The 20,429-nt window shown below is 42.7% G+C and overlaps 2 protein-coding genes and 1 long non-coding RNA gene across 3 annotated transcripts in view; 2 read left to right on the forward strand and 1 right to left on the reverse strand.

The window, feature by feature from the left end:
- LOC134796542 (uncharacterized) overlaps positions 1-20,429 on the forward strand; it is a 341,845-nt gene that overhangs the window by 302,955 nt on the left and 18,461 nt on the right. The gene's annotated exons all lie outside the window — the stretch shown is intronic.
- On the forward strand, positions 15,170-16,722 carry LOC134796189 (WASH complex subunit 3). Its single transcript, XM_063768200.1, has 3 exons — positions 15,170-15,371; positions 15,459-15,623; positions 16,237-16,722. The coding sequence occupies exons 1-3, from the start codon at positions 15,315-15,317 to the stop codon at positions 16,552-16,554; spliced, it is 540 nt and encodes a 179-aa protein (XP_063624270.1). The 5' UTR covers positions 15,170-15,314; the 3' UTR covers positions 16,555-16,722.
- LOC134795088 (transcription factor p65-like) overlaps positions 17,919-20,429 on the reverse strand; it is an 81,970-nt gene continuing 79,459 nt past the window's right edge. Inside the window, exons 9-10 of the mRNA XM_063766925.1 lie at positions 20,201-20,262; positions 17,919-18,795 (exon numbers count right to left, since the gene is read on the reverse strand). Coding sequence (XP_063622995.1) covers positions 17,935-18,795; positions 20,201-20,262 — 923 coding nt within the window. The 3' untranslated portion in view covers positions 17,919-17,934. The remainder of the gene's footprint in view (positions 18,796-20,200; positions 20,263-20,429) is intronic.

Consider the following 20,429-nt stretch of genomic DNA (forward strand, 5'->3'; position numbering starts at 1 on the left):
AGTTTTGAATGCCACGCCTCTCATTGCGGCATAGTCAATTAGGCCATTTTGGCCATTTTTGAACGGCTCTAGCGCCATAAAAAACAAAAATATCAAAAAAAGCAAAACGGTCCCACACAGATATTGACAATATTAATCTGTGTTGAAAAAATCATTGCTCTAGCTTCAAAAACCACGGAGGAAAACGAGGAGTACGTTTGTATGGAGAAATTACCACTCCTGTTGGCTCTTAAGAAATATAAAGCGAGCATAACTTATGTTGGCAAGTTGTCTGATGCAATTTACAAAATTTTAAAGTCTAATGACATTCCTGTGGCCTTTAAGACAAATAACACTTTGCACTCAAAGCTTTGCAATGGCAAAGATAAGATCGAGAATGGGAAAAAGTCTGGAGTTTATAAGCTTACCTGTGACGATTGCAATAACGTGTATGTGGGGCAAACGGGCCGTAATTTCACTACTAGGTATAAAGAGCATGTTGCGTCATATGGACATAACCATCCAGAGAAGTCCAATTTTGCAAAGCACTTATTAGATACAGGTCACACTTTATCTCAGAATCATTCTTTTTAAACGAACAATTGAATGTTGCGTCATCGCCGTTATTACCAATTTTTCCATCTCACTCACACTTGCACAGTACCCCAGTGGTCAGATATAAATATGGCCGACCATTCTAGACAGGTCATTGGTACTCGGAGTCACAGCGTTCGGACGTCTACACACACACGCAAATTCGACATTTATTTGTAACAAATAAATAGGCGAATAAGGCGGCCCGGCATCCGCCGGAGGGGACAGCGAAACCACTAGAGCCATCGTCGTTGGTGTGCCCTCGCCACATCTCCCGATCCCGGTCCCGCTAAAACGGACGCCCCGGGGGAGGGAATGTGGGGACTGGCTTAGCCGGCGACGACGAGCGTCGCGCGAACCCGAGAAGTCGCCTTCATATGGAGGAAGAAAAGAAGAAACGCGTGGGTAGACCGCGATCTCGGTCTCGCGGTCTACCCTCATCAACTAGATCGACATCGCGGAGGCGGGGAGCATCACCGCTGCCACCGGTGGACATGGAGGGTAGTTGGGGATCAGGGTTTTTCCAACTACCCCCCGGATTTGACCCCGGCTCACTGGAGGGCAGCGAGGACCCAGACCTCGCCGAGTTCACCGCCGGCGACGCCCCCGCCTCCCGCGCCCCTACCCCCGCCCTGGAGGGGCCCGAGGACACTGACACTGAAACAACAGAAACAGCGGACCAGCTTTTGCCGGAACCCACGACGCGGCCCTTCTCGCCCGTGTCGCCTGCTGGCCCTCCCGAGTCCCCAATGGACCTGCTGCAATCTGACACGATTGTGGTGGCCCATATGATGGGGACCGAACTGGCATCGGCGGGCCTGAAGGCGTGGATGGCCGCTTACATCCGCATTTCATCCCACCTACTAGGGGTGCACACGGAGCTTCAGCCCGAGGACCTCCCATTTCTCGAGTTCCTGAGGGCCAACCCGGCCGTACTGAGGCCACCGAAGAGACCCGTCGAGAGCCCTGCGCAGGGGCAAGAAGACGGCAAGAGGCACTGCAACAAACCTACACCACCGAGGGACCCCAGATTGCGCCGCCGATCTAGGTCGGCAGGAGAAGACGCGCCACGGGAACCCTACCAGCCCCCACAAACGATCGCCCCCTGGAAGGCCCCGTCTCCCACTTCAATCCTGGTGAGATGCGGTCTGAAGGGAGTGGTCCAGAGGAGGCTAGAAGTCTTCCCGCTACAACCGGAGGAGCCACCAGCCCCCGCACCCGCGGAGGCTCAACCAAAGAAAGCCCCCGCCAGCGAGGGCCAGCAGGCCCAACCTAGGCCCCCCTCAGAGGAGCCACAGCAGCAGCGATCGTCGCCAGGCCCGCCAACCGAGGAGCTGACACATTCGCAACAAGGCCCACTACTAGAGGAGCACAAGCCCCAGCGCCCCACCATCAGGAGGCAGCACCAAACCCCGGGACCCAAGCCACTGGATTCCGCAACAGATCCCAGTAAGAAGAAGAAACAAGGGGCCCCGTCGGAGGAGCACCCTTCCATCTCAAAGCAGCAAGCCACCACAATTACCCCGGCTGCAACCCTACAGGGCCCAGCACCAGCGGAGCCCCTACCAACCAAGAAGACAACATATGCAGCAACAGCATCCCAACCCACCCAAAGGAAACCCAAGGATGCCCCCACAGCAAAAGAGAGCACCCAGCAGCCACCCCCAAAGAAGATCAAATACCCCAGCATCGTGGCGCCGGTGCTGCCGAATTGGGGGGCCGTCGTGCAGGAGATCGCTATAAAACTGGGCCGAGCCGTCAACGCCAAGCCGGTGGGACGCGGCTTGCGGTTCATGCCCAGAACCGAAGAGGAATACAAGATGGTCTACAACCACCTAGACCAGCTAGAGAACGCCATCGAGTGGCATGTGTACGCACTGGACGCCGATAAGAAGATGAAGGTGGCGCTTCGAGGCCTCCCAGCAGACACCCCACTCGATGACATCAAAAGTGCATGCGTAGAGCTCGGGTTCCCTGTGGAGTATATAAAGCAGATCAACGCCAGAGGGGGCAAGCCAGGCTGCGTCTACTTTCTGCAGCTGGCAGGGCCCCCGCGAGACCACACCGCGATCTACAGGGTCAGCGAGCTCCTCTACCTAAACGGCATCAAAATAGAGGCGTGGAGGGGAAAGTCTGGCCCCCCGCAGTGCCACAACTGCCAAGGGTTCAGGCACCACTCCAAGGGGTGCCACAGGCCGCAGAAGTGCGTGCGTTGTGCAGGCCCCCACCCAGCATCACAGTGTGACCGGCCGAGAGACCAGCCCTGCACGTGCGCCAACTGCGCGGGGCCCCACCCGGCCAATTACAGAAGATGCCCCGTGTACGTGAGAGAGGCCCGCAATTGGAAGGCGGGCACCAACGCGCACACGGTCCCAAAAAAGGCGGGGCCAGAGACTAGGGCAAGCGTAAAGAAGCCCACAATGGAGGAGACGGCGCCGGCCTCACTTATGGCGCCGGCCAACGCCCCCACCCAAAGGGGCGCACCAGACCAGCCCGCAGGTTCCAAGGCCCAAAAAAAGAAAAAGAAGAAGAAGAAGCCACCCACTCCCAGCACAGAAGCCGCAGCCAAACCCCCAGCCGCTGCTCCAACCCAGGCGGAAGGGGGCCAAGATCTGGCAGCAATGATCGCTGCCCTACTTCGAGCCGCAGCAATTCAGGGCCCAGAGGCGGTCCAAAACGCCCTACAGAAGACTGCATTACCTCCCCAGCGCGTTCAACCGTAGCCTGAGAGTGGTATTTTGGAACGCGCAATCGCTGACCAGCAAGGAAGCCCTGCTCCGAAACTTCCTACATGAGCAGAATGTGGACATATTGCTGGTCAGCGAAACGTTCGCCAAGAGAGACCTCAAGATGGGGGGCTACGTAGTATACCAGCGGAACGAAACAAACCAGCAGGGATACCCGTTCCGCGGAGTCGCCGTGATGGTCCGCAGAACCATCATCCACCAGCCTGTCGACTTCGTGCCTTATGACTCCTTCACAGCGCTCGGAGTCGACATTAGGGTGGCCGATGGAGACCTCCGGCTCTACACCGTCTACAGACCCCCACAGCACCCGACCAGCCGCCTAAGAGCAGATCTCCGTGCACTGTTCCAGTCCTCAGGGCCGACCATCCTGGCAGGGGACTGGAACGCAAAGCACACTGCCTGGAACTCCTCAAAAATAAACGCTGCCGGCAGAACGCTGTACAGCGTGATAATGGACGCAAACTACGATGTCACAGGACCAGGGGAGCCTACACGACACTCAGATGGCCAAGGGACCTGCGACATCATAGACTTCACAGTTCATAACGACTGCAATGCCACACTGAACATGGAAGTACTGCCAGACCTTCCGTCGGACCACCGACCAGTACTTATGACCATAGAAGCGGCCCCATACTCCGTCCCGAGGAGGAAGTCGAGGCGGAAGACCAACTGGGGGGCCTTCACAGACGCACTGCAGAACCCTCAAACCGGACCAGTCTCCACCGCCGAGGAAGTTGAAGCAGCAGCCAAAGCCATCACCGACAACATACAGCTGGCGCTAGAATCCTCCTCGCACACCATCCCCGAGGGCGAGAGGTACAAGCCCCTCCCCGCGGAGATCCAGGCACTTATCCTGCGGAAACGCCAGCTGAGAAGGAGATGGCAACAAACTCGCTGCCCCACCCTGAAGACCGAGCTCAACAACCTAGTGGAGAAGGTGAAGATTGAGCTGCGGAACAACGCAGCAGCTGATTGGGAGACCCATATTGCCAGCATAGACGAAGACATGCCCTCCATTCACCGGCTGTGCAGGCAATTGGGAACAACCAAAGAGGCAGTAAGGCCACTCGTGGACGAGAGGGGAGCGCTCCACTACAAGGCCGAAGAGAGGGCAGAACTGTTCGCGGACTTCCTGGAGCGAACGTTCCAACCGAACCCTGCTACAAATGCGGACCACGCAAGGGAGGTGGAAGAGCAACTGACAGGGTACTTAGAGCAACCGCCGAATGCAGAGGAGGACCCGGTCTTCTTCTCACCCGGCCAAGTTAGACGCGCAACCAGAAGAACCAACCCGAAGAAGGCCCCGGGCGCCGATTCGATCCCGAACATGGCGCTTCGTCACCTGCCGCAGCACACCATCGTGGCGGTGACACGCCTGTTCAATGGGATCATGCGCTCGGGCCACTTTCCGAAGACCTGGAAACTTGGCCGGGTCATCATGCTGCCGAAACCGGGGAAGGACAGAAGAAGGCCGGAGAGTTACCGGCCTATCACTCTGCTCAGTACCCTGTCTAAAGTCTTTGAGAGGCTCCTGCTAGGAAGACTGCAGCCACATATCATGCCGAGGCCGGAGCAATTCGGATTTCGGTCAGAACACTCCACAACTCTGCAGCTGACAAGAGTCCTCTCCTTTATGGGCGAGAGGATGAATCAGAAGGAGCATATCGTCGCGGTGTTCCTGGTTATGGAGAAGGCGTTTGACAGAGTCTGGCATGAGGGCCTGCTAGCTAAGCTGTCAACGTCTTCGGCCCCACGTCGAGTAGTACGCGTCATCAGCTCCTTCCTCACGGACTGAAGCTTCCAAGTGGCAGTTGAGGACGCCCTATCCTCAGCACGCCCGATCCTCGCGGGAGTTCCACAAGGAAGCTGCCTCTCACCATCTTGCTACGCCTGGTTCACTGATGACATCCCGGTGGTCGGCGACGTCAAGCTGGGCCTGTTCGCGGACGACGCGGCGCACTACGCGTCGTCCATCTCACCGACCCACGCCGCACGCAAGATCCAGCGCCAGCTTGACGCCCTACCCGAGTAGCTGACCAAATGGAGGCTCTCAGTGAACGTCGGCAAGACCCAAGCGCTCCTCACGGGAGCAGCACATCACCCGCCACCACTGAAGCTCCTAGGCGAGGAGATCCAGTGGCAGCACACAGCAAAGTACCTAGGGGTCACCGTAGACAGGGGCCTCACTATGAAGCAGCACACCGAGGAGGTAGTGAGGCGAGCGAAAACTGCGCGCACCCTACTTCGTCCAGTGCTCCACAGCAGCCTCCCCATTCGCACGAAGCTGGGGATCTACAAGACATACATCCGATCGAGGCTGACGTACGCGGCTCCTGCCTGGTATGCCAGGACGGCGGAGTCAAACAGGCGGAGACTCAGAGCGCAGGAGACGCTCAGCCTCAGAGCGATCGTCAGAGCCCCACGCGGAGTGCGAAACGCAACGCTCTACAGGGACATGAAGCATCCGAGCCTGGACGAATTCATCGGACAACTTGCGCGCAGGATGTTCGATCGTGCCGACTCATCGCAACACCCAATGCTGCAGGGGATCGCCCCCCTCCACGCCCGCCCTCCCGAGGCCCGCCGTGCACGAGCCCAACCGCGCGAGCTCGTGCCACCAACACCAGACCCCTAGGAACCTCAAAGCCGCAGATTGGCCAACATGACCACTAAGCCATGATGGCCAACAGAAGAAGAAAGAAGAAGAAGGAAGTAAGAGAAAACCCGACAACCTAAACGTCGGCACAACAGACCGGGCTGTCGCTACAGCCCGCGATAGATACCGCCAAAAAGGGCCTCGCCCTGACATGGCCTCCCCACGCCCCCCAAGAGGGAGTGTGAGATGATCCTGCGCGACAGGTCATTCCGTTGCCGGGCGTCAGACCGTCAACAACTACTGAGGATGCCTCGAAGAGAGGCGAAACACGAGTCGAGGATTATTCTTTTGGTGGTGGTTTGTTATATTTATTTTTGCGGTGGGAGGGAGGGAATATTAATTGCATGTAAAAATACGCAAGTAAGTATAACGGGTTCGCACTGATTGACTAGCACGTTATCTTTTCGCGGATTAGCAAAGTAATATTTTGGTTTTAATTAATATGGATTTCCGCAAAGTAAGTAAGTAAGTTTTATTCACTATTTTTTTAATAAATAAAGTAATACAATGTTATAAGTAAACATACATATGCCTTTTATCGAACGAGCGAGCGAAGCGAAGCGAAGTTCTTACATTCGACTTGGATCACGCGGCTGGCTAACGGCACGTCCCGGCATTTCGATGTTTTTAAGCTGAACTGTCAGAAGATAGTTTGATACTCAAGAACTTAAGTAAATTTGTTCTAATTTAAATGAAATTGGGTAAACGTGTAGCTGAGGGCATTATATTTTAGTGATTAAATTATGAGCAGGCTCGATTAAGGGATTATTGAGGTAGAAGAGCTTAGAAGGCCAAAAAGCTGTTTGTGAGAGGCCTAGCTATTCTGGTCATTTTATTTGCAAAAAACATGGTCGAATTTAGTATCAAATGAAAGTGCTCGGTTTGCACTTTTATAATATCGTTTTTAAATTTACGTTTTTGAAATAATTAGCAAGATAAAAATAAAATAATATAAACATAATATAGGTATTTGACATTTGACAGGAAATATTTCGGCTTAGCACAGATACAGTTTATTTTAATGTCTATGATATCTATGATGACTTAAATCCAGGGGAGGGACAGTCGTATATAAAGCATTTTATTCGAAAAAATAGCGACATCTATATTACTTAACGCTAAACTTTTTTTTAATATGGCTTCACTTAATTCGTCAGAACGTCTTAAAAGTCTTGTATCTAAGGCATGGATCAAACAAAAAAACATCTGTTAGAACAGATTATTTATGGACATCGTTGCCATGGAGGCGATTGTCACAAAAAACAACTTTGTCAAATAAAACTCAAAATATTATATTATAGCACCCCATTTATTAAATATATTAATACGGGTCACTCACGGAAGTTTTGTTATTAAAACACCCCATTTATTGTCTGTACTACGACATAATTCAGATAAATAAAAATACTTTCAGTTTTACAAAAGAAACAAAGTTTTCATACGCCATCACAGTTGCTGAGAACTTTATTACCAAAAAATTTAGAAAAATTATGGCGGGTAGATTCACAACCTGCTGCGTGTAATTGTGTTTCGTGGTCAATTGTGTGTTATTCCCGCCGTGTATGGATAGGTAATTTATTTACATCAACAGTCAAGTTAAAAGTATCTAATCTGTTTTCGTGTATTAATAAATATCCTGAAGCCTTTATGCCTCTCTCCCCAATGATATTGACGTTGATATTTCTGGTTAAGAATTACAGATGGCACTTCAAAATGTATGCAAAGTTCCACGAGAGGGCTCTCTTTGTCCTATATATTATACATACTACTCTTTGCTTAAATCTATCAGTCAAGGGCTCCACAGACCTTGCAATAAATCCAGGCGATTTTTGATCCATTGCAGCCTATAGTGCGACATGAAATAGTAGAAATTTAATAAAATCAAAGACATGTAACTTCGTATAAGATGAATAAAGTCTAAGGAAAAAACGTGCCTCGGAAATCAAGAAAAAGTCATTCTCGGATAGATGGCTCACACACCTTTAGCCTATACTCGGCTAGATGGCGTGACGACACCGTTTCATAAATAACAATTTTGACACATATATATCAGTGAATGAACATGGATCAAAATGAAATAAAAATAATAAAATAATTTATCAATTTATACATTTTTTTAATAATTTTATACGTTTTCATTTTGAGTTTTAGTCGTGTGTCGATAGATGGCAGTAAATTTACTGTGACTACAAAATTAACAATGACAGGACCTCTCTATACTATCTATTCTTTTTGATAAAATGGAACTCAAAAATGTCCATACTAAATTGTTGCCATGTGTAAGCATTTTACGTCAAAAATGTGACAGTTACGTAGAAAGTGGTGCTCTCATTCTTTTTCTTCTATTTTATGACGCACTATACGATACCTAAGTAGGTGCAACAAAGTCAATCGCTCTATAATAATTTTTGGTTAACTTTGAGTTCTCAGTTCGGGGCGAACTACTAGTTAATACCACAAACAAGGGGTAATATTTGCATCTTTCATATATTTCGTGATATGAATATAACAAATATGTTTATCAACAGAATTACTACCAAAGAATATAATACTCACTAGGAGAAGAACGATAACTCCATACAAAATAATGTCCCTTTCAAAAGTTCGTTTATACTACTAGCGCTCTGGTAGGATACCATTGTAATATTTGTAATTAGAATTGACAACCCGTTTAGCCTAGCGGGTATTGGCAGGGTAATCCAGTTCAGGAAGCTATGGGTCCTGGGTTCGAATCCCGGAGAGGGAATTTCTTTTTGTATTTTTTTATTTTTTGTTGGGGTCAGGTTTTTAAGAGCCCATCAACGAGCACACTAGCGCCACTGCTAAATAATCGTGATTATTTAAATTTAACGACGGGTATTTAAAAAATGGTACGCTACGGACTGTATTGTGTATAAAGGTACTTTAATACACAATACCTACAGTCCGTAGCGGCCCCCTTTTTTAAATACCTGTCATTAAATTTAAATAATCACGATTATTTAGCAGTGGCGCTAGTGTGTACGTTGATGGGCTCTTAAATTGGCATAACACAAATAAATAAAAGAATACGTTAAAAGATACTGATTAGCATACATCGTTATCGCGGGAGCAAATACGATTTGACAATACTGAAAGATTATAAAAAACAGTCAAAAACAGAAATGACATTCGTATAGAGAAACGTTTATACCTACGACCTTAAAATGTATAATTATTTTATTGAATATCAATGCTATCTTACCTCCATACTTGACTTGATTGGTACTTAAAAAGATTACCTATTAGGTACGCAACCTTATCAGTCAATTTAGACATTTGTCAATCTTGACTGATCTTTATTTGTAACAACATAATCAAATAGAAGTTGCCTTTAAAATGCCTCGAAGGAAAATAACATGTGATGAATTTGTGGGGTTGTTTATACAGGATTATCCTGAGCTAGAGGCTCGCGATACAAATCTATTTTGCTCGAAGTGCAATATTAGTTTTTGTAAAACTAAATCTTCCGTGAAACGTCATTTTAACTCTGAAAGACACACTTCTCTCAAAAAAGATTTTAGGTTGGAACTGACAAAATTTCTAGTAAGCTGTAACATACCGTGGTCTCAAATAGAGAACCCTGTATTTAAAAATTTCATTGAAGATTGTGTATCTGGAAAATTTGAAAAAACTGTTCAGGTCCCTTCAGAATGTTTGCTGAGGCAGACTTGCGTGAATGAATTATACGACAAAGAGATGGATATAATTAGAGACGAATTAAAAGACGCGTATATATATGTAAGTGTTGATGAAACCACAGATGCTATAGGTCGTCAAATCGCTAACGTTATAGTAGGTGCTATGCTTGAAGATGATGTTGGAACTCCACACGTGCTGTCAAGCAAATGTTTAAATGAAACGAACAATATCAGTATAACTAATACTGTAAAAAATGCCCTGGATGATTTGTGGGGCCCTGGTCACAATAAGCATGACAAGGTGTTGTTGTTATTGACTGATGGTGTGGGGTATATGTTGAAAGCTGGCAGAAATTTGAAAACACTTTTTCCGAACATTGTCCATGTTACATGTTTAGCCCATGCTCTTAACAGAGTTGCCGATCAAGTTCGTGTTCTTTTTCCAGAAGTTAACCTATTAATTTCAAATGTAAAGAAAGTATTTCGCAAATCTCCGAAAAGAGTAAAAGCATTAAGAGAAATGTTTAATGGAATTCCTTTGCCTCCAAACCCAACAATTATTCGCTGGGGAACATGGATCGAGGCTACCACTTACTACAACAAGTATTTTGATGAAATAAAAAGCGTTATAGACACATTTCGTAATTCAGACGCACAGTGCATCGTCAAAGCAAAAAAATCTTTACTCAGTGCAAAAGTTCGAAAAGATGTAAATTTCATAGCAAAGTATCTGCAAGTAATACCAGATGCTATAAATAAACTGCAGTGCCAAAATCTATCTCTTAGTGAAAGTTTGACCATAGTACAAAATACATACAAACATATATCCAAATTAATTTTGAATAAAGATGGAAAACAGATTTTAAAAAAGTTCAAAGTGGTTTTGCAGAAAAATGCCGGATATGAAGTTATGAAAAAAATGTGTGAACTGATATCGGAGAAGGAGATAGTACTAGATTCAACGATATATCGTTCTACATTTGATTACTTCCGTCGTTTTAAAAACGCACCCATTACAACAGTAGCAGTCGAAAGATCATTTAGCCAATTAAAATGGATATTTACTGCACGACGCCGCAGATTAAGAGTAGAAAACATAGAGAAAATTTATGTCGTATATTACGAAAATCACTTAAGATCAACAAAAATTAAATAATGTTGTACAAAATAAATCATGAATATTTATTTGATATGTCGATTCCGGGTCATTATTTACTAACAGAGTGTAAAGCAAGATTTATGAACATTATGCAACAAAAACTTCGTGCTATGTATGATGAACTTCTTGGAGGCTTATAATGTGTAGGCAGAAAGGTCTGTTTTTACTAAACGGGCAGTCTGTTTTACCACTTCTTTAATAAATTTATATTTGCTCCCGCGATAACGATGTATGCTGATTAGGTACTATATTTAGAAATTCGTCAAATATAAAAGGTAACAAAAAAGTTACGTATTATTAAGATATAAATATTTTCATTCCTATTAGGATTACTGTAGGTATATATGTTAGGAGCAATACATATGAATACATACATTGATATGGCAAATGGTTACAAGTTGTTATTACATCTATCCAGTTATCGGACATTTTCTGCTTCACAGCTCCGCGCAGCGTTCTTGGTCACCGGGAAACTAGTCTGGATATGCGGTAGATACGTGCCCTTTGAGCTTTTTCCAAGAAATCATATGACGGCCCAGGATTATATTTTTATCTCACGCTCAACTCAAGCCATCTGCTGATTCGCTCTCTAAAACAAAACAGTCACAAATTAAACAATATAATCTAACTTCCTATTTCCTAATTACTAACGTCGCTAATTGCTACGGGTCTAAATTTACCAGCTTAAACAATGTGAGGTTTTACATCTATGATGAATTTTGATTATAATTTCGGACGCGATATAGCGTCCGTGGGACTTACGGGGATAGTAAGATTAAATTATTACATTTGAATTTCGCAATTAGTACGCTCATTTTTATTTAAAGATTAATATATTTCTTACCTTGAAATTATCGCTGTTTCTGGTTTACTACAACGGTTTGAATTTAACTACGTCTGTGCGAAAACGCATTTAGATATGTTGCTCGTACATATGAATAGTTTTTATTTTTAAAATTAATAGGTAAATAAATATATTTCAAGTGAATAAATCGTTTTATATGGAAACTGATATTTTTGCGTTAAATGACTTTAGTGACAGCATTGACAGTACAAACTTTTGTCTTCTCTATGTTCTTACCGGCCAGACCCAAATCAAGGCCTATCAAAGAGGCCTATTGACAAAGATTTTTTTAAATTTTATCAAGGAGGGTAGAGGCACGTCTACCCTTCATAGATTTCATGAACATAGACAAAGACAAACTGAAATAGATAATATTTAAAATAAATAATACGTTACATATGACTTTGAATTACGAATCAAAATATATTTGATAAAATTTATTGGATTTGTTCCTAGAAATCGTATAGACAAAGCCAGTTCTAGCAATGTTGATGTAGTAAAATATTTTTATGGTAATTACTGGCAATCTTGCTCTAGGAACGGAGCACACATGTACAATTATGAAGGGTCACGTCATTCCAAGGAAGTCAATAGGCCTTGATTACTACCTACCAATACCCGCCAGGCTAAACCGGTTGTCAACTTTAGTTCCATTGGTACACAACGACGGCGCCACTAGTATAAACGTATAAACGGTTGGGGACATTTTTTTGTATGGAGTTACCGTTCTTCTCCTACTGAGTATTATATTCTTTGATTGATAAAGACAGTTGGAAGCAAATATTCATTATAAAACTTAATCGCGTGTAGTTAAGTTTCAAGTGTTTTAAGTCCCGTTTTATGATTAATAATGTAAAAAATTCGTGAAAATTTAAATCTTAGTTGGGAGCAATATTGCTGTAGAAAAATGTTTTTATTTTGATTACTGGCAACTTTTTCTAGGAGGCCAAAGCACACATAGAAGCTTCAGGCGCATACATGCGCATTTATTTGGGGACATAACTTTCTTAGGAAGTGAACAGGCCTTGCTCCTACCTTGTAGGCCACCTCGCAGGACTACGGCGTAGGACAGGGCTCTCCAAACCCCGGCCCGCGGGCCAAATCCGGCCCGCGAAGCGTTCCAATCCGGCCCGCCGACAGCGGTCCAATCCGGCCCGCGGGAGCCAGGCTCCAGGTGTTCAGCCCTAACAGCAGCAACCCCAGATACACCCACCACCCCTCGGCGCCGACGGTGGCCCGCGCGAAAATTCTGAGGCGCAATATGGCCCTCAGGTAAAAAAGTTTGGAGACCCCTGGCGTAGGATATAGCGCACACACCCGCCTACGTTGTAGTTCGCCTTGCAGGACTACGGAGCAAGAAATAGCTCACACACGGTACTGTTTTACCGTCCATCACCAGTACTGCTTCGTTTCTCACAAGTGTCGGTCTACTTACTCTTGAAAATGTTACGTGCAATTAAAAAAAAAAGAAAATAGCTCTTCTGCTATGTGTTTTCTTGTTATTGGATAAAAATAAAAAAGAGTGTGGGAAAAGAAACTGCTAAAAATTCGCCAGAGAGCGTCATATTTCTTAAGTATTGGTAATAATTGTTGCAATGCCTATTCCTCCATTGTTTGTTGGAGTGATTGAGTGATTTCTGGTCCCAAAAACAGCAATTTTCTTTATAAATTTCAAAAAAATGGCGCGCACTGTTATCATACGTCAAACACGGTAGTCCGCAACGTAGGACGACAACCCACACACAATCCTACGCGGCGGACTACAGCGGTGGGCGGGGCTTGTAGGATTTGTAGGACCCAAGAGGCATCCTACTTGGGTTTGTAGGACGGCACGTAGTCCGCGACCACCATACACAATCCTACCCAACGAGGCGGACTACGAGGCGGACTTCAAGGTAGGAGTGTGAATGGGGGGCTTAAGCTGCATCGCACCATTTGACAGGTGTCATTTTCAAATTATGACAGTAATAATAATACTGGTGCGATTTCCCTAGTGTGTAAGCTCCATCGCACCGATTGACAGCTGTCATTTTCAAATTATGACAGTGGACGGCAATGTAGCCAGTCGATGAAATAACAAAAATGCGGAAGCAGTGCTTTAAAAAGACACAGATTTTTTAAGATTTTCATGGATAAAGGTGCATTATATTACCTCACTCCCTTCATCTATCTCCAAAAAAGCGGAACCACATTAATTTAAATTCAATCTTAAAGGATTCCATTGCAAAAAATCGTTGAAAAACACGGAAATATGGGACACTTGGCAACACTGGCGCACGTGTGCGGCAGTCTGTAAGCTAGGATCGCACCGTTTTGACGGTTCGGTGCCATAGTGTGGAAGCCCACGCCAGTACGAGCTATTCCTAGAACCGCTCCAAGATCGCGGTGCGGTGCGATAGTCTGTTACGGCCTTAATCGCTGTCATTTTCTTTACGAAACAGTCTGCCGAGTTTTGCGGGGGAGGGGACGTCAAATGTATTGCTATTTCTTCTACATGATTTGTACGTAACGTACAAATTATTACTTGTCAGACATTTACACACTATCGATACGTGCGCCGTGCGCGTGCGGTAGTCTGTTACGGCTTTTACATTGTTGATTAGCAGTATGCAAGGCCCCAACGCTGTCTGTTCTCTTTGACGGCGCAGCAACTAGTATAATTTCTCTCTCCTTGCTCTTTTAAAAATGCCGTTTGTCAAAAAAGGACAACCATACTGTTGACAAGATAGACTTCAAATCGAGGTGTCCCCTTTTTAGGTAGACCCAGGTTGTGCATGTGTGCGTAAAAGCGTATATGTGTGCTCTTTTAGGGATGTCAAAAGTCGATTTTAATCATGTTATATATCGATAAACGCTACACAGCGGAAAGAAATAGCGATTAATTGAAGCTTCAATATCTTCGTTAAACATAAACATAATTGAAATGCTAATGGATAATGAATATATTAGAATATAATAAAATAATTCAATTATTGCGGAACACATATTTTAGTAGGTATTTAATTTATGTATTTTAATTAAATATCTGAACTTTCCCTTGGTTCCCTGCTGGGGCGTGACGATAAAATTGTGATCTGATAACCACAACAAAGAATAAAAGCGGTTTTGTTCATTTTAGGTATCGTTAAACCTTTAGCCTCCTCCACACTCGTGCGCGAATCGCGGCGCAAAGCCGCGAACGCGAGTGTGGAGTCCTGAACGCAGACCTGCGAAATCGACTCCACACTCGCGTTCGCGGCTTCGCCCGCGATTCACGCGCATAGTCTGGAGGGGGCTTTTGAAGTAAAATTAAAATTGCAAGAATTGTCGATAGTTTATCGATATGACTTTATCGACATGGCTACAGTAAGGTAGGCCTCATTGTTAATCGTACACTAAACAAAAGTAGTCCCACTGACAGCTCGCTTGGACGTCATCTCTGTATATTATACATCTATGGCAGTATGCCCTTTTCTTGTCTTAGCCCGTTCAACAAGGACGAATAAAAAATAAACCTTGTTGTGATTGTGACGTTTCGTTTCATTTTGGTTTTGACTTTGTGACATTTTGATTTTCCACAATTAATTTAATTGAAAAGCTTGAAATTGCTAAAGTATCTTAATAAAAAGTACTTTTGTTAACATTTATCAATCAGCTGTTTTTTGTTTCTTTATACCACAATTCAAACAAAATTATGAGTTTACAAGGGTCGGCCGTCAGTCGCGAAGTAAATAGTGTAGATTTATCTAAAGTAGGTGGATTTCTTTAAATCTTTATATCAAAATCCTGAATTTGCCTAACATAACTGGAATTTTCACGATAGTTAAATTTTTACCAGATAGCTGGGTTGCAGCAGAAGAGAACTTTGGCGTTTGTTAACCATTTCCTCGTAACTACTGTACAGTTTTTGAATAAGTTTACAAAGGACTGTGAAGAAAAACTTATGCATTTTGAACGGAAAATTGAAAAAGTTAAAGCTACCATGGTCTTGCTGGAAGCTAAGGTAAAAGCTATACTATTTGTCTTAACTGATAATACAGTGGAGACTCGCTAATCCGGACCCTCTCTAATCCGTTAATCGCTGTAATCCGGACGGTCTCAGCCTCAGCACGGGTGCACTGCCTTAAATAACGATTTTTGTAGTCAAGAGTGCCGAAAATAAGTTCAAAAATTTGAAGCTGAACAGTATACATAATTATACTCAACAGACATTTTTACTGGAAAGTAATTTATTTTCTTTTTAATTACAGTAATATGTTAAGATATACGTAAATCTTTAATTTATTTACTCATTACATGATTTTTCTACTACAACAATCCAGAAACCTCGATAATCCTATATCAACCGGTTTTTTTGCCTGTCCAGATTAGCAAAGTCCTGCTGTATTTACTCTACTATGTATTGGGTATTTATTGCTATGTATTGGGTCATTAAAACACCAATTTTTACGCAATAATTAGCCAAAAATTGAGTATTAACAAGCTCAACTTGTAAAGAATATATGAGACATATTTACATACTTGCTTAAAAGTTAAATGCATATTATGTTGTTTTTCATATCAGTTTTCCAATACTCTTACTTGTATTGCATCTTAGCAGCAACTTATATTTACAGCTATCATCAATTCCGGAAGTAAACATTCAATCACAAAGTAAGACTGAGGACCATGAACCTCCAGATACAAATGCAGGTAAACCAGATAGTACACCAGTAGATAGTTCAGAGCCAGCACACAATACAAACCCAGAAACATCTGAAGGCAATGATACCACAGTGCCAAATGAGACTGCCACCGAGGAAACTGCTGTAACTCCTGAGTACATGAGGTTTGTAAAAATGGTACAAGTGGGAGTGCCTTTACAGGCTGTAAAATTGAAATTAACACTGGAAGGCCTAGACCCCAGTGTATTTGATAAAATAATGAACAAATAGGCTAAAAATTAAAAATATTTTATGAAATAAGTTATGCCAGAATCAGAATTATATTTTTTCATAAAGCTTCTATGTATATAATCAAATACTACAATCATATACTTGAATCTTACTTATACTTACCTATGTATAAAATCTAAATAAATTTATTTATTTACATGCCAATGATATATATTTTTTCTACTCTTCGACTGTAATAGTTGAATTAAGTTTTTATATACCTGAACGTAAATAAATAAGGTTTCCTAAAGAAATATGGTCTAGGCTATTTTTAATTATTTTTTATAAAACATATTTTTTTCTTTAAACTTCACCGACTTGTCTGACAAACCAAATAAGTTCCAATGGAAAGTATACAACTTATACAACATTATCAGTTAGGTTGCCTATCTTTTTCCGGTTACTATTATGTATGTGGTTGCCGTTATACGCACATATACTATAGGCAGGCCTATGGAACTATCCGCGCGAGCTCGAATTTATACCTACGAATCTGCTACTGTTCACGGTAGAAAAACAAGCCAGTGAAGCCAGTTGGTTGCCACACGCGCTCACACACACGTCACCGCGCGCCGCACTGTTAATTTTTACGATAGTTACAAGCTATTGAATTTCTTTAATTAAACATGTAATGTTTATTACGACAAATGTATATGAATATTTGAAATAGGTAGCAATTTATTTATTTATTTTGGTAAATGTTTATTTTAACGACAGTAAGGTAACTTTACATCGGAAAGTACCTGGTTAACTTATAATTAATTACCTGTATTCATGGGTTCTCTATGATTTTTCTTTATTGTGTAACATTAATCTCTGTCTGGTTTTAAATTACACGAAGTTTTAAAACTTATACTTGCTGGGATCATTGCGCGGTTTATAAAATGGCGTAAACACTGCGGTTACTGCAGGGACATATGACTTTTAAAAATGAGTATTTCGCAAACACTAACGCATAAACGGAATATTAGGTATAAATTAAGATTTAGCTTTCCTTTAAATTCACTCTGCTATTTAAGTAGGAATTTATTTATCATTTCTAAGCGTCAGCAACCCTAGCGTTGTGCCGGTGCGCGCGGTGCGGGGAGCGGCGCGCTGAAGGTCACTCCATTGTATTTTTCTGTAGGTATCAAAACGGTAGGTATTTGCGTTTTCTTTGAGAGATATCTGTTCGTAAGAACTATTATAAAATTCTGTGCTATAGGTAGGTAGGTACAATGTTTGTTAAAAAATTGCCTTATAAGTTAAGTATGGGTTCAACGAATATATATGTAAATATATATATAAATTATATATACTTTAATATTTATATTTCAGAAATTTTTTTTAGAAATTGTGAGAGTTTTAGGAATCAAAAGACTACCTATTATTAATAATTTATTATTCGCTTACATTAAGCCCGCGTTTTAAGTCTGCAACTATTTCTGCAACATTGTGTTGATAATCATCATTATTCATATGTAGGTTGTGGCCAACATTGTTAGGTATAAAATTATGGGCGATATTTTCATTTAAGTTATAATTGTCATTAATTGATACTTCATCATTATGAATACTATAGCCAATATTATTCTGGTCTAAATTATTTTGATTAATGTTATTAGGGTCAGCAGTCATAGATGAATTAATATTTTCATGCCAGGCGTCTGCTTCATAGACATCACTGAATACTGCGTCGAAAATACTCTTGGAGTATGGATCAGTCAAGATGTCATTGATTAATGTTTGGATCACCCTTTCTTCTCCTGATGTTGACGCTTCATGGTTCTGTATTTGCATGTTTGGAGTATGGAACTGGTTATTTGTATTAATATATGCAGGCGACGCATCACAGCCAAGATATTCGGGTGTCATCACCTTTTCACGTTTTGGCGCTAGTTCGTCAGAGTCGGCCTTGCCACGGCTGTGTTCGGAGACCGATCGTTTTACTTTTGTTCCTGGCGGAATTCTCGCCGAAAATATGTATGACCCCGGTGTGACAGTATTTGGTCCTGGTAGTAGCGTAGCTTTTAGGTTTGGATTTGCCATGCGAGTGTCCATTTTAGCATATGTATTAGGGATCATGTTATTTCCGTTTATATTATCCATGTCATTTCCTTGGCTGTTATTAACTATGGATATCATATCATTTCCCCGAATGTTGCTCGAGTTAAGTGGCCTGTAGCTGCGGGCATTGTTGACGTATTGGACATGTTCGTTAAATGCGCTAAAGTCAGCTTCTTCAACAGGTGGACTAAATTCCTGAAAAACATAATAGACACATTTCATACCTGTTTGTTTTTTATCCAATTTAATATTAAACCTAAGACATAGGGAGGTTGTGAATTCTACTGCATATTATTATATTTAGGATTCAGTGCCAAAACTAGTAAGACGTCATTTTTATATTATTATGTTGTTTCTTTCTCACTCCACATGATCACAATTTTGTTAGAACTGAGACCTTATTAAAATTTGCAGCATCAGATCAGGTCCATGTTATCATAATATTACATTGTCATCCGATTTACATATGTATGGTTGACTGGTAGAGAATGCCTTAAGGCGTTAAGTCCGCCATTTGTACTTTCTTGTATTGTGCAAAGGTTAAATATAAATAAATAAATATGTACCTATGCAAAATTACAGCTCAATCTGAAATCGGAAACTGGGTCAAATTTAGCTTCCATGATTTGACCCACACTATCATAAGTACTAACAGGGCAAGTTAAATGAAAGCTTGTAAAAGCAAGGGACTCTCGAACACATTTTCAACACTCCAAATAATCAAGACATCCTATGGATATAACTTTTTTTTTCCATTACATCTGTTTATTATTTTATTTATCTTACTTTTATTAACTTGAATAGTATCCAGTTATTGATTTAGCGGTTTTACATATGTTGTAACAATTGATATAACATTGTCTCATAATGTATCAACGGGGAAACGTAACCCGATAGAAAAGAGTTGGTACTTGAAGGGAGTACAGTGTTATAACTAGAGATGCAACGGATAGTTGTTTGGCCGGATACCGGATATCTGGCCTACCCATCGGCCGAATATCCGGTACCCGGCCGCCGAAATTTCGGCTGGCGGAACTATACCTACATTTCGGTAAGTATTTCAAGTGCGCATTGTGCAGGTTTTGATATTCAATTTATTTTTAATTTTAATTTGACCTGTTTCCTAGTGAACATTCGCGGGGACTCATTTCTAGGTTCGAAATGAGTGCGCGACTGCGCGTGCAAGTCAATGGAATGTTTAAATTGTTTTATAATAATAAACGAGTACTATTATGGCCATAGATAGATAGATAGAATACTTGGCACACCTCAGTAAAAAGATACGAAATAAAAGTACAATTGATTAAATGTAGACCCATGCCATGACTGTTTCTTAGATCCAATTTTGTTTACTCCGAAATCAAGCAATGTTACTATCCGGTATCCGGTCGGATAGTAGGTCATTATCCGGTATCCGGCCCGATATTAAAATAATGGCCGTATAGGCCGGATACCGGATAGTAACCGAATATCCGGTGCATCTCTAGTTATAACAAGACAAACATAATAAAAAATATTTGCCGAATACGAACATTGGAAACCTTACCGATATGCTGAATACCGAATACTTGTTCGGCCGATCTATTCTCTAGGTACCTACCTGGTATTTGGCAGAAGACATTCTGGTCTGGTTTGTTAAAAATGGCGGCACCTGACTTGACGCTAAAAACAAGACAATTTGTTAAATAAATAATAAATTATTGAATTAACTCAAGCAACATATTTTAGGTGTAGGCAAGGCAAGAGGCCCTGTGGGTAGGTAGGTACGAGGGGTGGTTCAAAAGTTTCTGACCTGGCCCCTACAGTCGCCTCCAGAATCTCGCGAACTA

The sequence above is a fragment of the Cydia splendana genome, chromosome 1 (assembly GCF_910591565.1).
Source record: "Cydia splendana chromosome 1, ilCydSple1.2, whole genome shotgun sequence".
NCBI lineage: Eukaryota > Metazoa > Arthropoda > Insecta > Lepidoptera > Tortricidae > Cydia > Cydia splendana.

Bases quoted from the DNA above. Each gene is read 5' to 3' on its own strand.
- LOC134796189 (XM_063768200.1), top strand. From the start codon at position 15,315: ATGAGTTTACAAGGGTCGGCCGTCAGTCGCGAAGTAAATAGTGTAGAT. The intron at 15,372-15,458 runs GTAGGTGGATTT...AATTTTTACCAG, and splicing joins ATAGTGTAGATTTATCTAAA to ATAGCTGGGTTGCAGCAGAA. The intron at 15,624-16,236 runs GTAAAAGCTATA...TTATATTTACAG, and splicing joins TGGTCTTGCTGGAAGCTAAG to CTATCATCAATTCCGGAAGT.